General features: G+C 54.2%; 1 protein-coding gene across 2 annotated transcripts in view; it reads right to left on the bottom strand.

Moving 5' to 3' along the window:
- ITPK1 (inositol-tetrakisphosphate 1-kinase) overlaps positions 1-16,705 on the bottom strand; it is a 161,060-nt gene that overhangs the window by 10,663 nt on the left and 133,692 nt on the right. The window contains exons 6-10 of one of the 2 annotated variants that reach the window (XM_036991712.2): positions 9,912-10,016; positions 9,550-9,590; positions 6,074-6,239; positions 1,885-2,010; positions 601-668 (exon numbers count right to left, since the gene is read on the bottom strand). In XM_036991712.2, the coding sequence (XP_036847607.2) occupies positions 601-668; positions 1,885-2,010; positions 6,074-6,239; positions 9,550-9,590; positions 9,912-10,016 (506 nt within the window). The remainder of the gene's footprint in view (positions 1-600; positions 669-1,884; positions 2,011-6,073; positions 6,240-9,549; positions 9,591-9,911; positions 10,017-16,705) is intronic. The other variant, XM_017680576.3, reaches the window with a different exon arrangement.

The raw sequence follows: 16,705 nt of genomic DNA, 5'->3' as shown, positions 1-16,705 counted from the left end.
GTTTGGAGAAGTTCCTTAACCTCGATGAACTTGGCCTCCCCCTCAGGAAAATGGAGCTGGCGTCCCACCCCTGCGAGGCTTGTTTCCAGGCCTGGCTGTGAGGCCACCGGGCATCTGGGTTGGAACCCAACACACAGCAACATTCACTGAACAGCAGCCCTGAGCCCCCGCCACACTGCAAAGCACCCCAGCACCCACAGAAGAGCAGGCTCCTTACAAACGCCATCCTGGACTTACATGGACAGGGAAAGCAAAAGGAAAATGGAGATGGTGCTTTGTACACTAGGAAAAAGGCAGATCAGAGAGCAGGTTTCCAAAGTCCTCAGGACTTGAGGGTCTTCCTCATGTGAGGTGACAAGTCAGAAACCCTCCATAAGGAGTAACCTAGTGGTGAGCAGGCGTGGCTGTGACAGCCATCAGCATGAAGGCCAGAGGCAAGCCAGGAAGAGGGGTCTCCTGGGCCCCTGGCATGGAGGCAGAGGTGCCTCCCACCCTGCTCCGCTGGGAGCTGAGCCTGGGCCCCATGGCCCACAGAGACCCCACACGCAGGCTTGGGGCAAGGCAGCCTCCCACCAGGCCTCCCCAGCGAAAGGGACATACCGCGGTCAGGACGGATGATGACTCTGGCTTCGACACGTTGTGGCTGTTGAAGAAGATGGACTCACGATCTGAAAAAGCAAAGGAAGGGGCCACAGTTAGAAGCTCAAGGCAGGGACGGCGACTCCACCACCTGACACCAGGGGGCAGCACCAGCCCAGCCACGGGCAACGGTGGCCTTCGGCTCAGCATCCAGCGGCAGCCACATGGAGCCCCAGCCAGCTGGGCGCCCCCATCACCCAAGGAGACACTACACCATGGATGGACACATGCTCGATCTGGGTTCCTTTTTCAACTCTTCTTCCCATATAAAAACAACCGGTTTAATGAGCTTACTCTGCTCCCATCTCAGAGGATCACATCTGGTTTTCCCCATTCCTGAAGTGTCTAGCATGTCTTACGGATGTGGCACCAGAAAGGAGGCTGGGGCCATGGGGGTGGCCAGGTGGGGAATGCTGCATACCCGAATATCCAAGGCCCAGTAAACGCCATTTAATCCAGTATTCCTGACCCATCCCAGTATCTGCCATGGAACTCTTTTGGGACAGCACTTGAGAAAAGGCCGGACTGCCACTTGGCACATCAGTGCCTAAAATACAAAAAGTTCTGCTCTTTTCTAACTATTTAAGGAAAAAAACAGGAAGTCAGAACGTGGGCTTCCATGGATGCATCCAAGAAAGCACAGAGGATAATCTGTCTGCCTCTGGAAGCTGGCCCACCCCCTGAAATACCCTCCACACCATCCCACCCTGACTCATGCCCACCTCCACCGCAGCCCAAATCCCTCAGCCTCACAGGAGCCCAAGAATAGTGACAGCAATAAGCAGTCATCATTTATTCATCCCTGGAGAGTAAAGCAAGGTCAGTCATTGGGGTCAGAAACATGTTCTGGAGCGCTTGGAAGCATGGGCACATGAATGCAAGAATCACACAACCAGGAGCCTCGGGCTGAGCTCTGGTAAAGGCTCTCTATCCCCGTGTCCCCCCAGAATGGCACAGGGTTGTCCAGGGGGGTGAGTCCCGACAGGGCCCCGGCAGCCTCTGCTGTAGCCCTTCCAGGGGGCGCCAGGGCTCCCATGCCCCAGCCCACATTGCTCACCCCTGGGACCCAGGCCTCTAAGCGCAGCATGGAAGGCCCTGACTGAGCACCCGCGTGCTAGGGGCCAGGCCAAGGGGGCACTTGCTTTGGCTGCCAACCCTCGCCAGCTCCAGGATTACGGCGCCACAACAATCATGCACAAGGAAGTGATTCGGGTGGAGGCCAAGCAGGCAGGTGCTGAGATGTACCTGGCATCCTTCCCGCTAGCGGGGCACGCAGGCCCCTTGCCGCCCCGGTGTGCCCGACAGTCCTCCCGCCGCTACGACCAGAGCCAGTCCAGACGGGGGGCATGAGAGATCGTCCTGGGGAGGAGCCTGGGGAAAATAAACACCCTGCAGGACTTGCGCCAAGTGTCCCCACTGATCTCTATTCCTGGGGGCTGACTGCCAAAAGGGAGCCTTGTGGGGGCTGGGGCAGGCCAAATGGGCCAGAGGCCAGAAGAGGGCTCGAGCAGCTGAGATGAGCGTTCTAGCCTTCTGTAGGCGCTGCCCACCTTCTCACCTGGTAGTCCAGCCTGGCTGAGCCCCACCAAGCAGACGGCACTTCTCCCACCCCATGGGTCCCCCCAAAGGCAGTGGCCAGGGTGGCAGAGCAGGCCTGGGGCAGAGTAGGGCCACCCAGAGCGAGCAGACACAGCCAAGTTCAGAGATGCTGGGAAGGGCCTGCAGGAGCCGTAAGGAACACTGTGGGTGCTTCGCTATACCAGCGAGGAAAACAGCTGAGAGCTCAGAGGGGCAGGGTCAGTGCCTGCTGAGCTGGAGAACACTTCTTGTGGCAGGACCAACCGAAAGCATGGGTGTGTCAAAGGGGCCTCATTTCTCCTCCTGCCTAACCTGACATGAGGGCTCTGGCCAGAGGACTGGTACGCAAGCAGGAGAGCTGCCCTTTGCTCATATCCTCCTCACGCGCAGCCTGAGCAGGGGTCGGAGGGAGTGGGAGCAGCTTCCAACCGCTCCACAGCCCGGGAGACCATGGGGAGCTGCGAGTGGTCAGAACAGGCCAGGGTGTCCTTTGGCCCCAGCTCCTGGGGGGCGCTCTGACACCCAGTTCTGTAAGAGGGACCTGGCGAGGTGCATGTACTCTGACCACAGGAGGGCCCTGGATTTGGGGCCCATCCACTCAGTTCCAGGACTCGTCCCAAGACACAGAGCCGGGGTGAGGACCAGCGGCAGTTCTGTGCAGTGGTGGGAGAGCAAGCAGACGAATGGAAGTGATTTTGTCCCTGATTTACAGATGATGACAGGTTCAAAAGAAAAAGAGTATATGACAAGTTTCACCCCCAAACATGCCAGTAACTTAGTGGTGCAGCTATGAACCATGGCCATGCTTCAGCTTCATCTGCTCTCTCTGGGGAGGGGGGAGCGTGTTACTGCGGCCCAGGTCTCCCTCAGATCCCATACAAGTCTCAGCTCTGCAGAGGGGTCAGCCGTGGCTGCCCTGTCCAGGCGGCTCCCTCACCTCCAGGTATCCCAGGACCCACTGTTTCCCCCAGAGGCCCTTCATCTATGCTGCATTAATCTTTTCATTAGTTTTTTCTTTCTGTGTGATTTCTCCCACTAGAACATAAACACATGGGGGCAGGATGCCTGGTGGACTACCTAGCTCCCTACGGAATCCCAGCCCCTAGCACAGGGCTGGGTGCACAATACAGCCCATGACACCTGAGAGGCTCTAGATAAGAGATTGGCAACTACATAACACAGGCCAAATCCAGCTTGCCACTTGTGTTTGGAAATAAAGTTTTATTGTAACAGAGCCATGGCCATTCATTTATATATTGTCTAAAGCTGTTTTCAAACCACAACAGCAGCACTAACTAATTATGACAGATCTGGAAATATTTCCTCTCTGGCCTTTTGCAGAAAAAGCCTGCTGACCCTTGCTCTATGTGCTGAGTGGTACCATTCTTTCATAGATCCCTAAGGGAAAAAAGGATGGAGAATATAGTAAAGGCATTGTATATGCCCAGTAAAAAGACCAGAAATAAACCCACAGCCCAGAACGGGAACAGAGAACATTTTCATCTCAACCCCAATGCTGGCTAGTGAGAGGGGAGCAATCTCCCCAAGACTGAACCATGGGCAGAGAATAAGTGTTCCTGATGGCTGGCACAGGTCAAGGCCAACCCTCCCTGTAAGAACCTGACTTCAGTTCCAGCTGTGGTAACTGCAAGACATCACTGGCTGTGAGACACACATGCCCAAACCAGAAGTACACCTAAGAATCAAAAGAGCACAGCAGTCAGGCAAGGAAAGCTGGTGTCCTCGTCTCCACACCAGGTCCAGAAAAACCCCACTCAAGGAGCCCCCAGCTCCCCACGTGGACAGGGGAAGGTGCGGGCCTGCCACACCAGGCAAGGGGAACCCGAAAGCAGAGGTGGGGGCTGGAAAGTGGCTCGAGCCCCAAAGCCAGCAGCTCAACTGGTCCAGCTTCAAGGGCCACTGGCGCGTTATGCTTCTCATCCAGAAAGAGAACACGCATGAAGCTTCCGGGCACACAGTACTCTGAAGACAGCAGACACGGAATCAGCTTTGGGGATGGAAGGATGGGTGGACATCCCGCAAGCTACTCAGCCTTCCGAGCATAACATTTGTCCATTAGCTCTGTGTGTTTATCTACTATTTGGCCCCGGTCTACACTTTCTGAAAAGCCAACCTGGAAATGGCCATGAGAAGATACACAGATGTGGCGTCTCTCCTGAGACACAGGACATGGTACCCGGAAGGGCCCCTAGCACTGAGATGGGACATGGCCCAGCACTTTGCAACCAGAAGAAAAAGGAAGAAAAAAGGGACAGTTTTTGTGTGTAAAGGAAGGAAATCTAGTGCTAAATTTCTTTTAAAGATGGAGTGATTTTGGTCAAAAAATAAAAAATAAGATGAAAGATTATATAAGGTATAACTATCCTTGATTTAATACATTTTCATAGATTTAGCGCATATACATATTTTTAAATCAGTAATGTAATAGAGGATTAAAAAAAGTCTCTTGCAGCCCACAATGTGTAAGACGGTCTCTTGCCGGTGTGCAGGCACATACAAAAGGCCCCTTGGGGCAGTGGTCTCCCCACCCCCGGATCATTCCGTCATGCCAGTGGGTGGCATCTAGGACCAGGGTAAGGACACTTTGTCCCCAACCCTGGAAACACAGCCTTGAGCCCTGGAGCCCCCCAGGCCTGGCCAGGAAGGTCACCTATGAGCAGAGGAAGTGAACACAGACACACGTTTCCCAAGCATGTGCCCTCTGTGCTGTGTTAATGGGAAGGAAGGGGCCAGCAGGAGAAGAACAGCTGAGCCTCCTCACGAGGAGTGGCCTGAAGCCACTGGGAGCGGACAGCAACAGCAGTCTCAGCAGGAGGGACTTGGAGAAGACACATCTGTTTGCTCAGAGGGAGACAGAGCAGCCGTGAATTCAGCGCATCTAGTTACGGCACTTTCGCCTGCAGAGGTAAACGCGCAGCGTGTTTGAGCCGACCACGCCAGGGCACTCCAGCGTCCTCCGGGGGTCCTTGGGATGCTGAGTGTAGTCCAAAGACGCTGCCAGAGGATTCTGCAACTTGCCTTAGAAGTGCCCTCAGAACCACTAGAACGTTCTTTCAAGCAGCCCCAATATCAGCAAATCCTCATGTTAGCGTCAGTTTTTGTGAGGGCCAAGAGTCACCTGGTGTCGGGTAAGCAGCTAAAAAAAAAAAGCTGAGCTCATAGAGCCCCTCAGCCCCCCAGAGGAGCCCCTCAAATACTTCAAATGATGGCAGCGGCCTGCAAATGCCACCAGAGTGACATCTGAGGGCCACGGAGGACCACCATCCACTGCTCCACAAGACGCTCAGTGACGCAGCCCTACCTGTGAGGGGGGCACAGCCGGGGTGCCCACTTCTGAAAGGCCTGGGGTCCCCCAGCTAGGAAGGCCCACAGCCCTGCTGACCTCCAGCTGAGTGCACATGCACCTCAGCAGCTGCAGGAGCAGCAGTAACTCGGTGCTTCTCCACTTGGAAGAAAGGAGACCCGATAAAGCAGCCAGCACCCCCTCCTCTCTGCAGCCCTGAAGGGCTGGTCTGCATGCCCACATGTGCTTGTGAGTCTCAGGTTTGTGCAGGGCCCCAGCTGACATCAGACAGCTGGGGGGCACCTCCTGCAATTTAGGGTGGTCCAGATGCATGGAGCCCCTGCAATGGCCTGGTGGAACAGGGGCTCCCCATGTGCTCCCTGAGACCTCTTTATCTCCTGTACACAACTCTCTAAACCTTAAGATCACCTCTCCCCTCACCCAGCAGAAACACAGGGCGGCAGGGGAGGTGCTGAAGGACAGACAGCTGAGGACGCATCCCAGCCGGGCCCTGGGCTCAGGGGTGGCCTGAGACGGCGCAAGGCTTGTTACCTGACGTGCCCGCAGAGAAGTTCTTCAGGGAGGGCCTCTGGACCACAGTGTAGGATTCACCAACCACGAACACCTTGTACAGGACAGCATTGTGGCTAATGAAGTTCTGCACCACGCAGGGTGGCTGGATGGCGCTCAGGCCTTCCTGATTGAACACGATGGCCATCTGGGGAGACAGGGGGCCAAGGGCTCTGTCAGAGTCCACCGCCTCCTCAGCCTTGGACACAGGGCATGTCACCTGTCCAGAGAACATTCCTGGCCCTGTGGCCTGAGGACTCCCCAGAACTTAAGGCAGAGTAAGTGGAATGGGAATTGAGAAAAACACCTGTCGGTCAATTCACTCCTGCTGTGGGGGTTTGAGATCCTGTACCACCAGGCTCACCATGCAGGGTTGGGCTCGCCAGGCACTGCACAACTCACTCTTCACACTGCAGTCCGAGGAGCAGGACCCCCTGGTGTTATGCTGCTCAATGCTTATGACGTCCTTAGAGGCTCTGCCACAAAGGGGGAGAGCAGCGGGGGCAGGAAGCAGAAGGCAATGGATGGGGCGTTGGGCAGCCTTGGGTCAAAACCTGTATAACAATGAGGGCTGCCTTTCAACATGATATGCCAGCCCCACTTCATGAGTCACCTAGTGTCATCCTCACAATGCACCTTTGAACTGGGCACTATTATCAAGCCCCTTTTACAGAATGAGGAAACTGAGGCCCAGAGAAGTTCAGTGGCCTGTTGGAAAGTGAGAGCCCTGAAAGAGACTGGGTTTTCTGGACACTCAAGAAATGGGAACATGCTGCCCCCAGACCTGACTGATTACTCGGGGACAAAGGTCACTGAAGGGAGGAGCTTGTAGTGGCAGAGGGAGGGAGGGCAGAGGGGCAGCTGGAGAAAAGCTCTTCCCTTTGGCTGAGGCTGGATCTGCTGGAGACCCACTCAGGCGAGCTGCCACTGCGGAGGCCACAGCTATTGCTCAGCCCATAGACTGCAGGAAGGAGCCACCAGAGGCCCCAGGGGCTGCTGGGCAGGGATGACGGCCTAGACTGCTGGCTGCCTGCGCTGGCTGCCATCCCCCACGTCAACTGTCACGGATGCCACTGCAATGTGCCTGGAGCTCAGCTGCGTGGGGCCGAAGCAGAGACCCAGACAACATGGGGAAACTAAACATACGTGCAGGCATGCGTGTGTGTGCATGTGCCACAGGGACCGTCTCCTCAGCCTTGTGATGAGAATAAAGGGAAAGAACACAGGTGGGGTGGCTCTGGAGCCAGACACGGGTCAGTCCCAGCTCAGCACCTGCCGCCACAGCACAGCTGGGGGACTTGCCGGGTCTGAGCTCGGGCTTCCTCACCTGCAAACAGCAACAGGAACTACCATGGGGTGGCCTCAGAGGGGCTTTGGGCTTGTGACTCAGTAGCTTAAAAAAGAGAAGGTGGGGGAGGCAGTGGGTGGAGACACTGCACCGTGGGGCAAACCACTGCGCCTGTACTGCCTCAGTAACAGAAAACCAAGCAGCTTTGTGGGTATCAACTGAAAACAGAGGTTTGGCAAAACAAGCCCTGCTTTTGGCTGAGCTGGGGCCTTGGGCATTGAGAGAGAGGGCTCAGGTCGGCTGGACTACCGACGAGACCCCGATCAGAAAGCCCCACTTACCTATTTAAAGCCAATCACATGCACAGAGGTAACCTCTGTGCTCACTGCCCCCCAGGCACCCCTGAAGAGGTGAGGAGCCTTGCCCCGGAGCCCCAGGCTCATGCTGCAGAGGGCACATCACCAGAGGAAGCAACCCTCTGATGCTAACCACCTCCCAGGAGGCGGGCGGCCTACAGCGCACACAAGCCTCCTGGGGTCCCCAACACTCCAGATCCCAATTGCGGGGACTCTGGTCCTGAACCCCCACCCAGGAGAGGAGCTGGACTGAGGGGTGAAAAAGCCTCCCCTGATGGCACAGACCCCAAACCTGAGAGTGCAGACTCCTCTCGAGAGGACGCTCACCTGGACCCAAAACCCTATCCCTCTGCAATGACCCAACAGGTCAGGACAACTGGTTCCTCTGCAGTGTATCAAACACTTCCTGGGCCAGGCCCCTCGGTCCCCTCATCCTTCCCAACAGCCGTCAGATGCCCGGCTACGAGCGTGGGACCTACATTCAGGCTGGGTCAGGTGCCTGAAGCCACAGAGCTGGCAGTGCACAAAGCCAGGCCCGCCCCGGGGTGTGGGAGCCCAGAGCTCCCCCTGTGGGGAGCAGGGTGCTTCTCCACGGCTGACCTAATGCACTCAGCTGGCTGACCGCACGGTGGCTACGCTCACCCTCCCGCCCTGACCCCAAGCCGCGAGGCAGGTGGAAGGCTGGCAGGCAAGTGCTGGTGCCAGCGAGGGAGCACGGGCTCTGGGGATTTTGGCTGCCCTGAAGCCTTCCTGCTCACCCTGGGGCCTGGCACGGAGCCTGGGCAGGCTGGGTGGGGAAGGCTCCAGAGGGCTCCGGACCACAGGAGACAGCTGACCCTCACCACAGGCCTGATCAGGCCCCACGAGCAGAAGCCCCCTTTGACCTTGCGGCCCCAACACGACATGCACCTCAGCACTGCAGCAGGTTCTCTGCTCACAGACATTTCCCTATAAACAACGCCAAGGATGAAGAGGCTGTGTGACTATGGCAGGGCCCTGCTGCTTAGCCATATGTCTTGGGGAGCTTTTCTGATGGTGGGTCTGCCCAGAGTCAGTTCCCCCCACAGGGTCCTCCTGCTGGCTCTTCTGCCCAGCATACCTCCCCATCTGCCCTGTGGGGAGGCCCCCAGGCTGGGCTGGGCCCGAGGGGTGACACACAGAGGGGCCTTGACTGCAGGTGTGGTCCCGAGGATGACGAGGGCAACAGAGACCCAACAGAGCCCCGGCCTGGCCATCTCCCCTCGCCCCAAAATGGCTTCCTCCACGCCCTGCCCTTCATGTCACCCTGGCTTTGTCAGCCTCTGGGACTTCCTATGTCCCCCACTGGGGAGGACTCATACCTTGGGCATCTTTCCCCTGATACCCAAGGTGGGGCCAGGAATGACCATGAGGGGGATGAGAGAATGAACAAGAGGGTGGATGAGTCAACAGGCTCTGGCAGGAAGGGGGCCTTTTCCTCCCCCAGCCCCTTCCTGAATGCAGCAGAACCGGTCAATCCTTGGCAGTGATGGGCTGTCAGTGGGACCCAGGGCAGGGCCTGGCACCAAGGAGATGCCCAGAGTGATCTACTGATGGGCCAAGGGACAAATCAGACTGGGGTATGACTTGCCCATGCTCGGAGGGGGCAGGCAGGCCCCCTGAGGATGGGACAGGTGTGGGGGACGCTGGAGACAGCACACAGACAGGGAGCGGGAGCAGCAGGTGTGGGAGCCAGCACACAGACCCCAGTAGGCAAGCAGAGGGACACTGCGAGCTAGAGGGTGAGCAGGTAGCCGGGGGCTGGAGGAGGACACGCAGTCAAAACCTCCACTCACCTCGTGAGAGTTGGTGCCATGAGCCACTCTGGTCTTGCAAACTATGGGAAGGGAGAGAGAAAAGCAGAGGGAAATGAGTGAGGGGATTCACTCACAAAGCCCAACCCAGCAGATACAGGGAGACTCTCGGAAGTCCTGCAGCCCACAAGGGGCAGGGGCAGGTGGGAGCCAGGAAGACAACTGATCCAGCAGTGGCCAGCCTGCACTCGGGTGACCTGGATGCCCCCGGGCAGGCAGGAACTCTAAGGTGCAGGTGGGATGGGACCCAGGACACACCCTCCCCAGCTGCCGAGGCCTCCACCCGCCCCTGGGGACAGGCCGGCCACCCCCACCAGGCCCGCAGCCCCTGGACCAGTACGCACTGAACGGGAACGCCAGGCCGTTCTTCTCCAGGAGCCTCATGGTGTCATCCCCACACAGGCTCGTGCTCGTGAGCTCCATAAAGGGTGGCGAGCAGATCCTGTCGTCTGGGGACAGAGGAGAAGCCCTCGTGAGCCCACCTGACCCCCAGCTGCTTCCTGTGGCAGACCCCTCTCCCTGGCCACCCTCCGGATGGGATGCCCCAAGCCCTGCCATGACCACACACACCCCAACAATACCAACGGCATATTCTTGAATTCTACTTTCTAGTAACGTTTGTGTAGTTATAAAGCTGATACATAGCAACTGTAAAACTTGAAGAATAAAGGAAAATAAAAGCTACACACATTCAGATCTGACCACTCTCACTATTTCCTTGCCTTTATTTCAGTCACACATACATTTACACACAGGAAGCTCTCTCTACAGGGCACTGGTTTTTAACCCGAATTTTCACTCAATAAACTACGAATTTTTCTGGTTCCATAAAGACTTTTCATACCATGTGCTGTCGCAATAGCAGTCATTGCAGGAAAAATGCCACACATTTAGCTCCTACCACGTGTCTAGCTCTGTGCTGGGGTATTTGTATGCATTCACTTCTAAAGTCTGCAGGTCGGTCCCATGAGGAGGAAGCTGCCATCAGGGAGGCGGAACAGCGTGCCCTCATTCCCATGGTTACACAAGCCCTCCTTGTGACCTGAGGGACTCCTCTCAGCCACCTGCCCACTGGCTGTGGCTACTGACTCCCTGCCCTTCTCCAGCCCCGGCCCTCAGACTCTCCTGAGTCCCCAGGCACAGAGGGGTGCCCACCTCCTCTGGGCACCCACCCACTGAGTTCCAGGCATGTTTGGTTTCTGAAAAGCTCTGGAAGCTGAGTCTGCTCCATTCGTCAGGAACTCCTGGTGCCAGGCACCGAGTGAGGGTAAAACAGATTATTTGTGGGATAACAAAATACATTCTGACTCTCTCTACTGATGTGAAATTGCATTCCCAGTTTGTTATTACTACTTCGTGTTTAGTTCCCCTTCCCCAACCAGACCAACATCTCGGAGGTGGGACCATCCTGCACTTCTGGGCATGGGGGCCAGGAGGGGCTGAGCATGGTGCATGGGGGGGTGGGAATGGCCCCCCACGCACAAACTTGGAAACCAAACCAAAACTAAACAAGCAAAGCAGCCTGTCTCCAAGAGTTTCTGGCTACTTGGCTGGCTAGGAGGTCAGTATATTAAACCACAGTAAGATACAACCTCACAGAGCTCATAAAAACAAAGGCCAAGAATTACACATATTAAAAATGTTTCAATCCCCTCATCCGCAAAGTCCAAACTCCAAATAGGACCAAGGGCATTGGCAGAGTTTAGGGGTTGCATGGCTTCTTGGGGACCTCAAGGGTGGTTTGGAGGCAGTGTTTGCTGGGCGCTGGCCCGTGGCACTGCAGGCCCTCTGCAGAGAGCACTCATCTTGTCCTCAAAGTGCTGTGACAGAGTCCCCATGCACAGATGCCAAAACGAGGCCCCAACAGGCGGTCTTTGCCCAAGGTCATAGGAAGGTCAGAACCAAGACGAGGAGCCGGGCTCGGTGGCAGGCCAGGACAAGAGAAGGAAAATCAGGGTTGGGAGGTGGAGGGGATACGTCCTGCCTCTCGGCTGTACGCCATCATCTGAGTAAGGCCCCAGTTCTGCGCCCCACCCGGAGTCAGCCTGGTGGGAATGCTCAGAGCGTAAGAGATGTGATGCTCAAGGCCTAACAAACCAGAGGTTTCAGCAGCAGGCAGGCATACTGCGGGCGCTCACGTGGCCTGGCAGGGCCTGCACGCGCCCTTGGCCCACGCCCTCCTGCAGGAAGACAGAGATGCTCCTGGCCTCAAGCTGCCTCCTGTAAGAACTTTCAGACTTTCCCCCATCAGATTTTTCAGGGCAGGTGGATCAGCCTGGCTTTAGATTTGCCTCACCATGTCCCCTTAGTGTCCCTCCCACACCAAAACTTTTACACCATGTCACTGATAAGCCACAGTGCAGTAAACTGCACTCTTCATGTGGTCTGCAAAGCAACTCATTTGCCCTCATGAGAACCCCAAGGGGAAACGGGGTCACTCCCATCTTACAGATGAGGAAAACGGGGCACAGAGATGTGAAGTCCCTGTCCAGAGACCACAGTGAGCCCAAGGTAGCCAGGGACTCAGACTTGCGCTGGCTCCCAAGTCCACGTTATGGGCCACGGTTCCCTAACAGAGAAAGTGCTCCTCCATGGTAACTGAAGAAAAGACAAACCCCGCGTGATGATCTCAATACAGAGGAAAAGCATTTCACAAAACCCAACACCCTTACATGATAAAAACACTCAACAAACTAGGAATGGAAGGGAATTTCTTCAGCCTGATTAAAGAGCACATACAAAACCCCATCGAAACACCCAATTTACGAGTGAAAGACTGGACGCTTTCCTCTTAAGATCAGGAACAATCAACTTTGAACTGGAGGGTCTAGTCGGGGCAATTAGGAAAAAGAATGGAGCGCACAGCATCCAGACTGGGAAGAAGTGAAACTACATCTATTTGCAGATGACACAGTCTTATAGAGAGAGAGTGCCAAGGAATCCACATACACAAAAACCCCAAAACTGCTAGAACTAATATATGAGTTTAGCAAGATTGCAGGACACAAGATCAATATATTAAAAAAAAAAAGTACTTCCAAACCCTAGCAATGAACAATCCAAATATGAAAGAAAATAATTCACATTATTATGTGACACTCAGCAATAAAACAAACAGAGACTTACATGCTGAAAACTATAAAACACTGTTGAAAGACCTTAAAGACGACGTCCTAAGTGGAAAGACATGCTATGCTCATGGATAAAAGACCTGATATTATTAAGCTGGCAACACTCCCACATTGAACCACAGGTTCAACACAATCCCCCATCAAAATCCCAGCTTTCTTTCACAGGAATTGACAAGCTGGTCTTAAAATTCATATGAAAAGGCAAAGGACCCAGAATAGCCAAAATAATCTTGAGAATGAAAAAAGTTGGAAGGCTAACACTTTCCAGTTTAAAACTTACTACAAAGCTACAGTAATCATGCAGTGTGGAAGTGGTATAAGGACAGCCATAAGGTCAGTGGAATAGAATTCAAAGTCCAGAAACAGACCCATACATATAGAGTCAATTGCTTTTCAACTAAGGGTGCCAAGATAATTCAACAAGGGAAAAATAGTCTTTTCAACAGATGGAGGTCGGACAACTGGATATCCACATGTAAAGTAATGAAATTGGAACCCCTACCTCACACTGTATATAAGAAATGATTCAAAATGGATCACAATCTAAATATAAGATCTAAAACAATAAAAATCTAAGAGGAAATTGTAGGTGTAAATCATGACCTTGGATTAAGCAATGGTTTCTTAGATACTAAAACCACAAGCAACCAAAGTAAAAATAGATGAATATGACATCATCAAAATTTAAACTTTCATGCCTCAAAGGACACGATCAAGAAAGAAGACAACCCATAGAATGGGGAAAATATTTGCAAATCATATCTAATAAGAGTCTAGTATCAAAACTATGTAAGGAACTATTAACATACAAACAATAAAGATTTAACACAAATTTAAAATGGGCAAAGGATTTGAATAGACTGTTCTCAAAACAAGACATACAAATGGCCAATAAAGCACATGAAAAGACGTGCTCAACATCATTAGTCGTCAGGGAAATGCACATCAAAACCACAATGAGGTATTAATTCACATCTACCAGAATGGCTATAATCAAAGAGAGAGACAACAGCAAGTGCAGACATTGCTGAAGGGAATATAAAACGGTGCAGCTGCTTTGGGAAACAGCCTGGCAGCTCACAGTTACAGCAGGACCCAGCAATGCTCCTTCCAGATGTATAAGCAAGAGAATGGAGACACATGTCCACAAAAAAATCCATCCAGGAATGTTTACAGCAACATTATGCCTAACAGCCGAGAAACAGCAACCACCCAAACAGACATCAACTGGTAAGCAGGTGAACAAAATGAGATATGCCTGTTTGACAGAGTATCCCTCACCCGTAAAAGGAATGAAGCTCTTGAGTCACACTGTAAGGGAGATGATCCTTGAAAACGTTACGCTAAGTGAAGGAAGCTAGTCACAAAAGCCACATACTATATGACTTCTTTTATATAAAATGTCCAGATTAAGCAAACCCATAGAGACAGGAAGGACAGCTGTGACTGCCAGGGACTAGGGGGTGGAAGGAATGGGGAGTAACTGCAAATGGGTACATTTCTTTTGGGGGTGATGAAAATGCTCTGGAATTAGATGGTGGTCATGGTTGTGTAACTCTGTGAATATATTCAAAACTACAGACTTGTATGTACAACTTAAAAAGGTGGATTTTATGGTATGTGAATTATGTCAATAAAAAAATAAGAAAGAAACCTCCGAGCATACCTGCGGAGCCCAGTCCCCTACCCACCGCCAGGATGAAGTCAGAGAAGGACAAGGGGAGTGCTTCCTCCAAGGGCTTGGGGTCCAGATCAAGTGCGGAGATGAGACAATGCCATTGAATGGGCTGCATCCAGTATAAGGCCAGGCACCTGCCCCTTTCCCGAATCTCAGGCTCTGGTATGTGAGGGGGCGGCTGGGTAATGGCAGGGCCCAGCAGAGGTGGCAAAGGACCTAGCATGCCAAGAAAGAGGGGCACATGCACACGGCCACCGTCGTCTTCCCTTAACCTAACATGGAGCTTGCTGACTACACCCTGGGGCAGGAGGCACCACTGGCCCTCTTCTCACTCTCACAGCGGCAGGGGGGCCTGGAATGGAGACTGGACCAATCACACTGTGCCAGGAAGGGCCCATAGTCCAAGCTCCATCACCAGCAAGGAGCCAGCCTCGGGTGAAGGGAGACCTGAGCCCACAGGGCAGAGGCTGGAGGGGACCATGCCCTTCAGTAGGCCACAGGCTGCTCCATGCCCTGGGCCCACCCCCTCTGGACTCTAGTACAACAGACCACAATGTCTTCACTGCTTGGGCCACTTTCTGGCTACTTGTAGCCAAAATCATCCTGCATGTCTGTGAAATCACTGTAAATTAGAAACCATAACTGTTCCTATTTGGTTTCAACAACCATTACCAACAAAAAATGTGTTCAGGCTCAACTAAATCCTCGGAGCTAGAGATACAGCACTGAAAGAACACAGGTGCCCCTGCCCTGGTGGGGCTTACATTCCCAGGGAAGGGACCCAGACAAAAGCCAGACTACTAAGTAAACTGGATGGCTAGATGCGCCGCTGGGAAACACTACACAAAATGGGGAGCAAAAAGAGGTACAAGCAGAGGTGGAGTGGGGGAGAGTGTGAGATGGGGGAGCACCTTGCTGAGCAAAGACAGGGGAAGGTAAGTGAATGGGCCATGCACCTGGGGGAGGCACCATAGGGAAGAGCTAGTGCAAAGGCCCTGCTTAAGGACACGCTGCTACATGGATGCACAGATTGGACCCAGCCTCTGAGATGAAGACAGTGACATCAGTAGCTCAAGGACGAAGAGGCCGCCTGCCTGTGGCAGGGCCAGAGAAGGAATGAGGCTGGCCCTGCAGCATTACAGCCAGTGCCTCGGTGGCAGCACTCGCCAGCCCCGCCCCACAGGAGGCACAGGTTCCTCCAGCCCCACCATGGGAAACTCGAGTATCACCAGCCTCTGTTCTCCCCAAATAGACAGAATACCCTTTCTTTAAAGTCAGCCCTGGGAGACAGGGGAGCTATTTCTGGCTCCTCAAAAAAGGCCACTGTTGCTTATTTATCTATCGTCTTTATTTCTGGATGGGAGTTGGAAAGAGCCTTTTTTTAGTCAGATGGTGGGTCGTGTTGTGTTACGAGCTGAAACATCAGCCCCTGGGAAACTGAAATGCCCCCAATCTTCCCCCTCTGCTCCCCTCACCGAGAATGTGCAGCTGAAGGCCCTTGGAGGTAGGCAAGTCCACAAGTCCAGAGGGAGAAAGAGAACAGTTGGAGGTCACACATGTTACTGGCAGGCCCAGGGTAAGAACTGGGGCAACCCGAGTGGCATGCCGTTACCCTGTCTGCTCTGCCGCATTCTCATCCGAATGGCAGCAGAACTAGCAGGAAGACAGAGACCAATTACAAACAGGCGGACCCCAGAGGGCAGCTCAGTGTGGCAGAAGGGGTGCTGCAGCCCTGAGGCCTGACGGAACACGGAGTAAACTACTCGTTAGCTGTTTCCTCTGGCAAATGACTGAAATCTGCCAGGCCTTGCTCTCCTGCCTGTAAGATGGGAGCAGTGGCTCCCTAGGGGGCTGCTGGGAAGCCTGGTATATGACAGGCACCCGGTGGCGGCAAGGCCAGCTGGAGACACCCACAGGGGAGCAGGCAGATTCTGAACTGTGGCCACCGGTCCTTACCCACTTTCCTAGGGAGTGTCGGGGGCCGGACCTCCTCCTCCCGGCTCTCGCCGTGCCCAGCACGGTGCCAGCAGGGCAGGCCCTCCTCACGGGCTGCGCAGGGAGCCTCGGCAGGGCTCCTGGAGCGTTGGGTCCGGGGGCCCCTGTGATGAGACTGCCTAGGCTCCCTTCTCTCGGAATCTTTAACTGCTTCACCCAGACGAGACCTGATGAAAACAAGACCCAAGGATAGGCATGGTCCCCAAGGGCAGCCAGGGCTAGAGTGCTCTGAAGCTTCTGTAACAGGCAGGACTCTGGAGGAGGACAGGACACCAGGGCTGCTTGGTGAATGGTTCCCTCCCGCCAAATACCATCACTCTAGAGCTAGTGGGCT

Source organism: Manis javanica, chromosome 8 (assembly GCF_040802235.1).
Source record: "Manis javanica isolate MJ-LG chromosome 8, MJ_LKY, whole genome shotgun sequence".
Taxonomy (NCBI): Eukaryota; Metazoa; Chordata; class Mammalia; order Pholidota; family Manidae; genus Manis; species Manis javanica.
The sequence above is the reverse complement of the archived record's forward strand: the minus strand, read 5'-3'. Positions and strand labels throughout refer to the sequence as shown.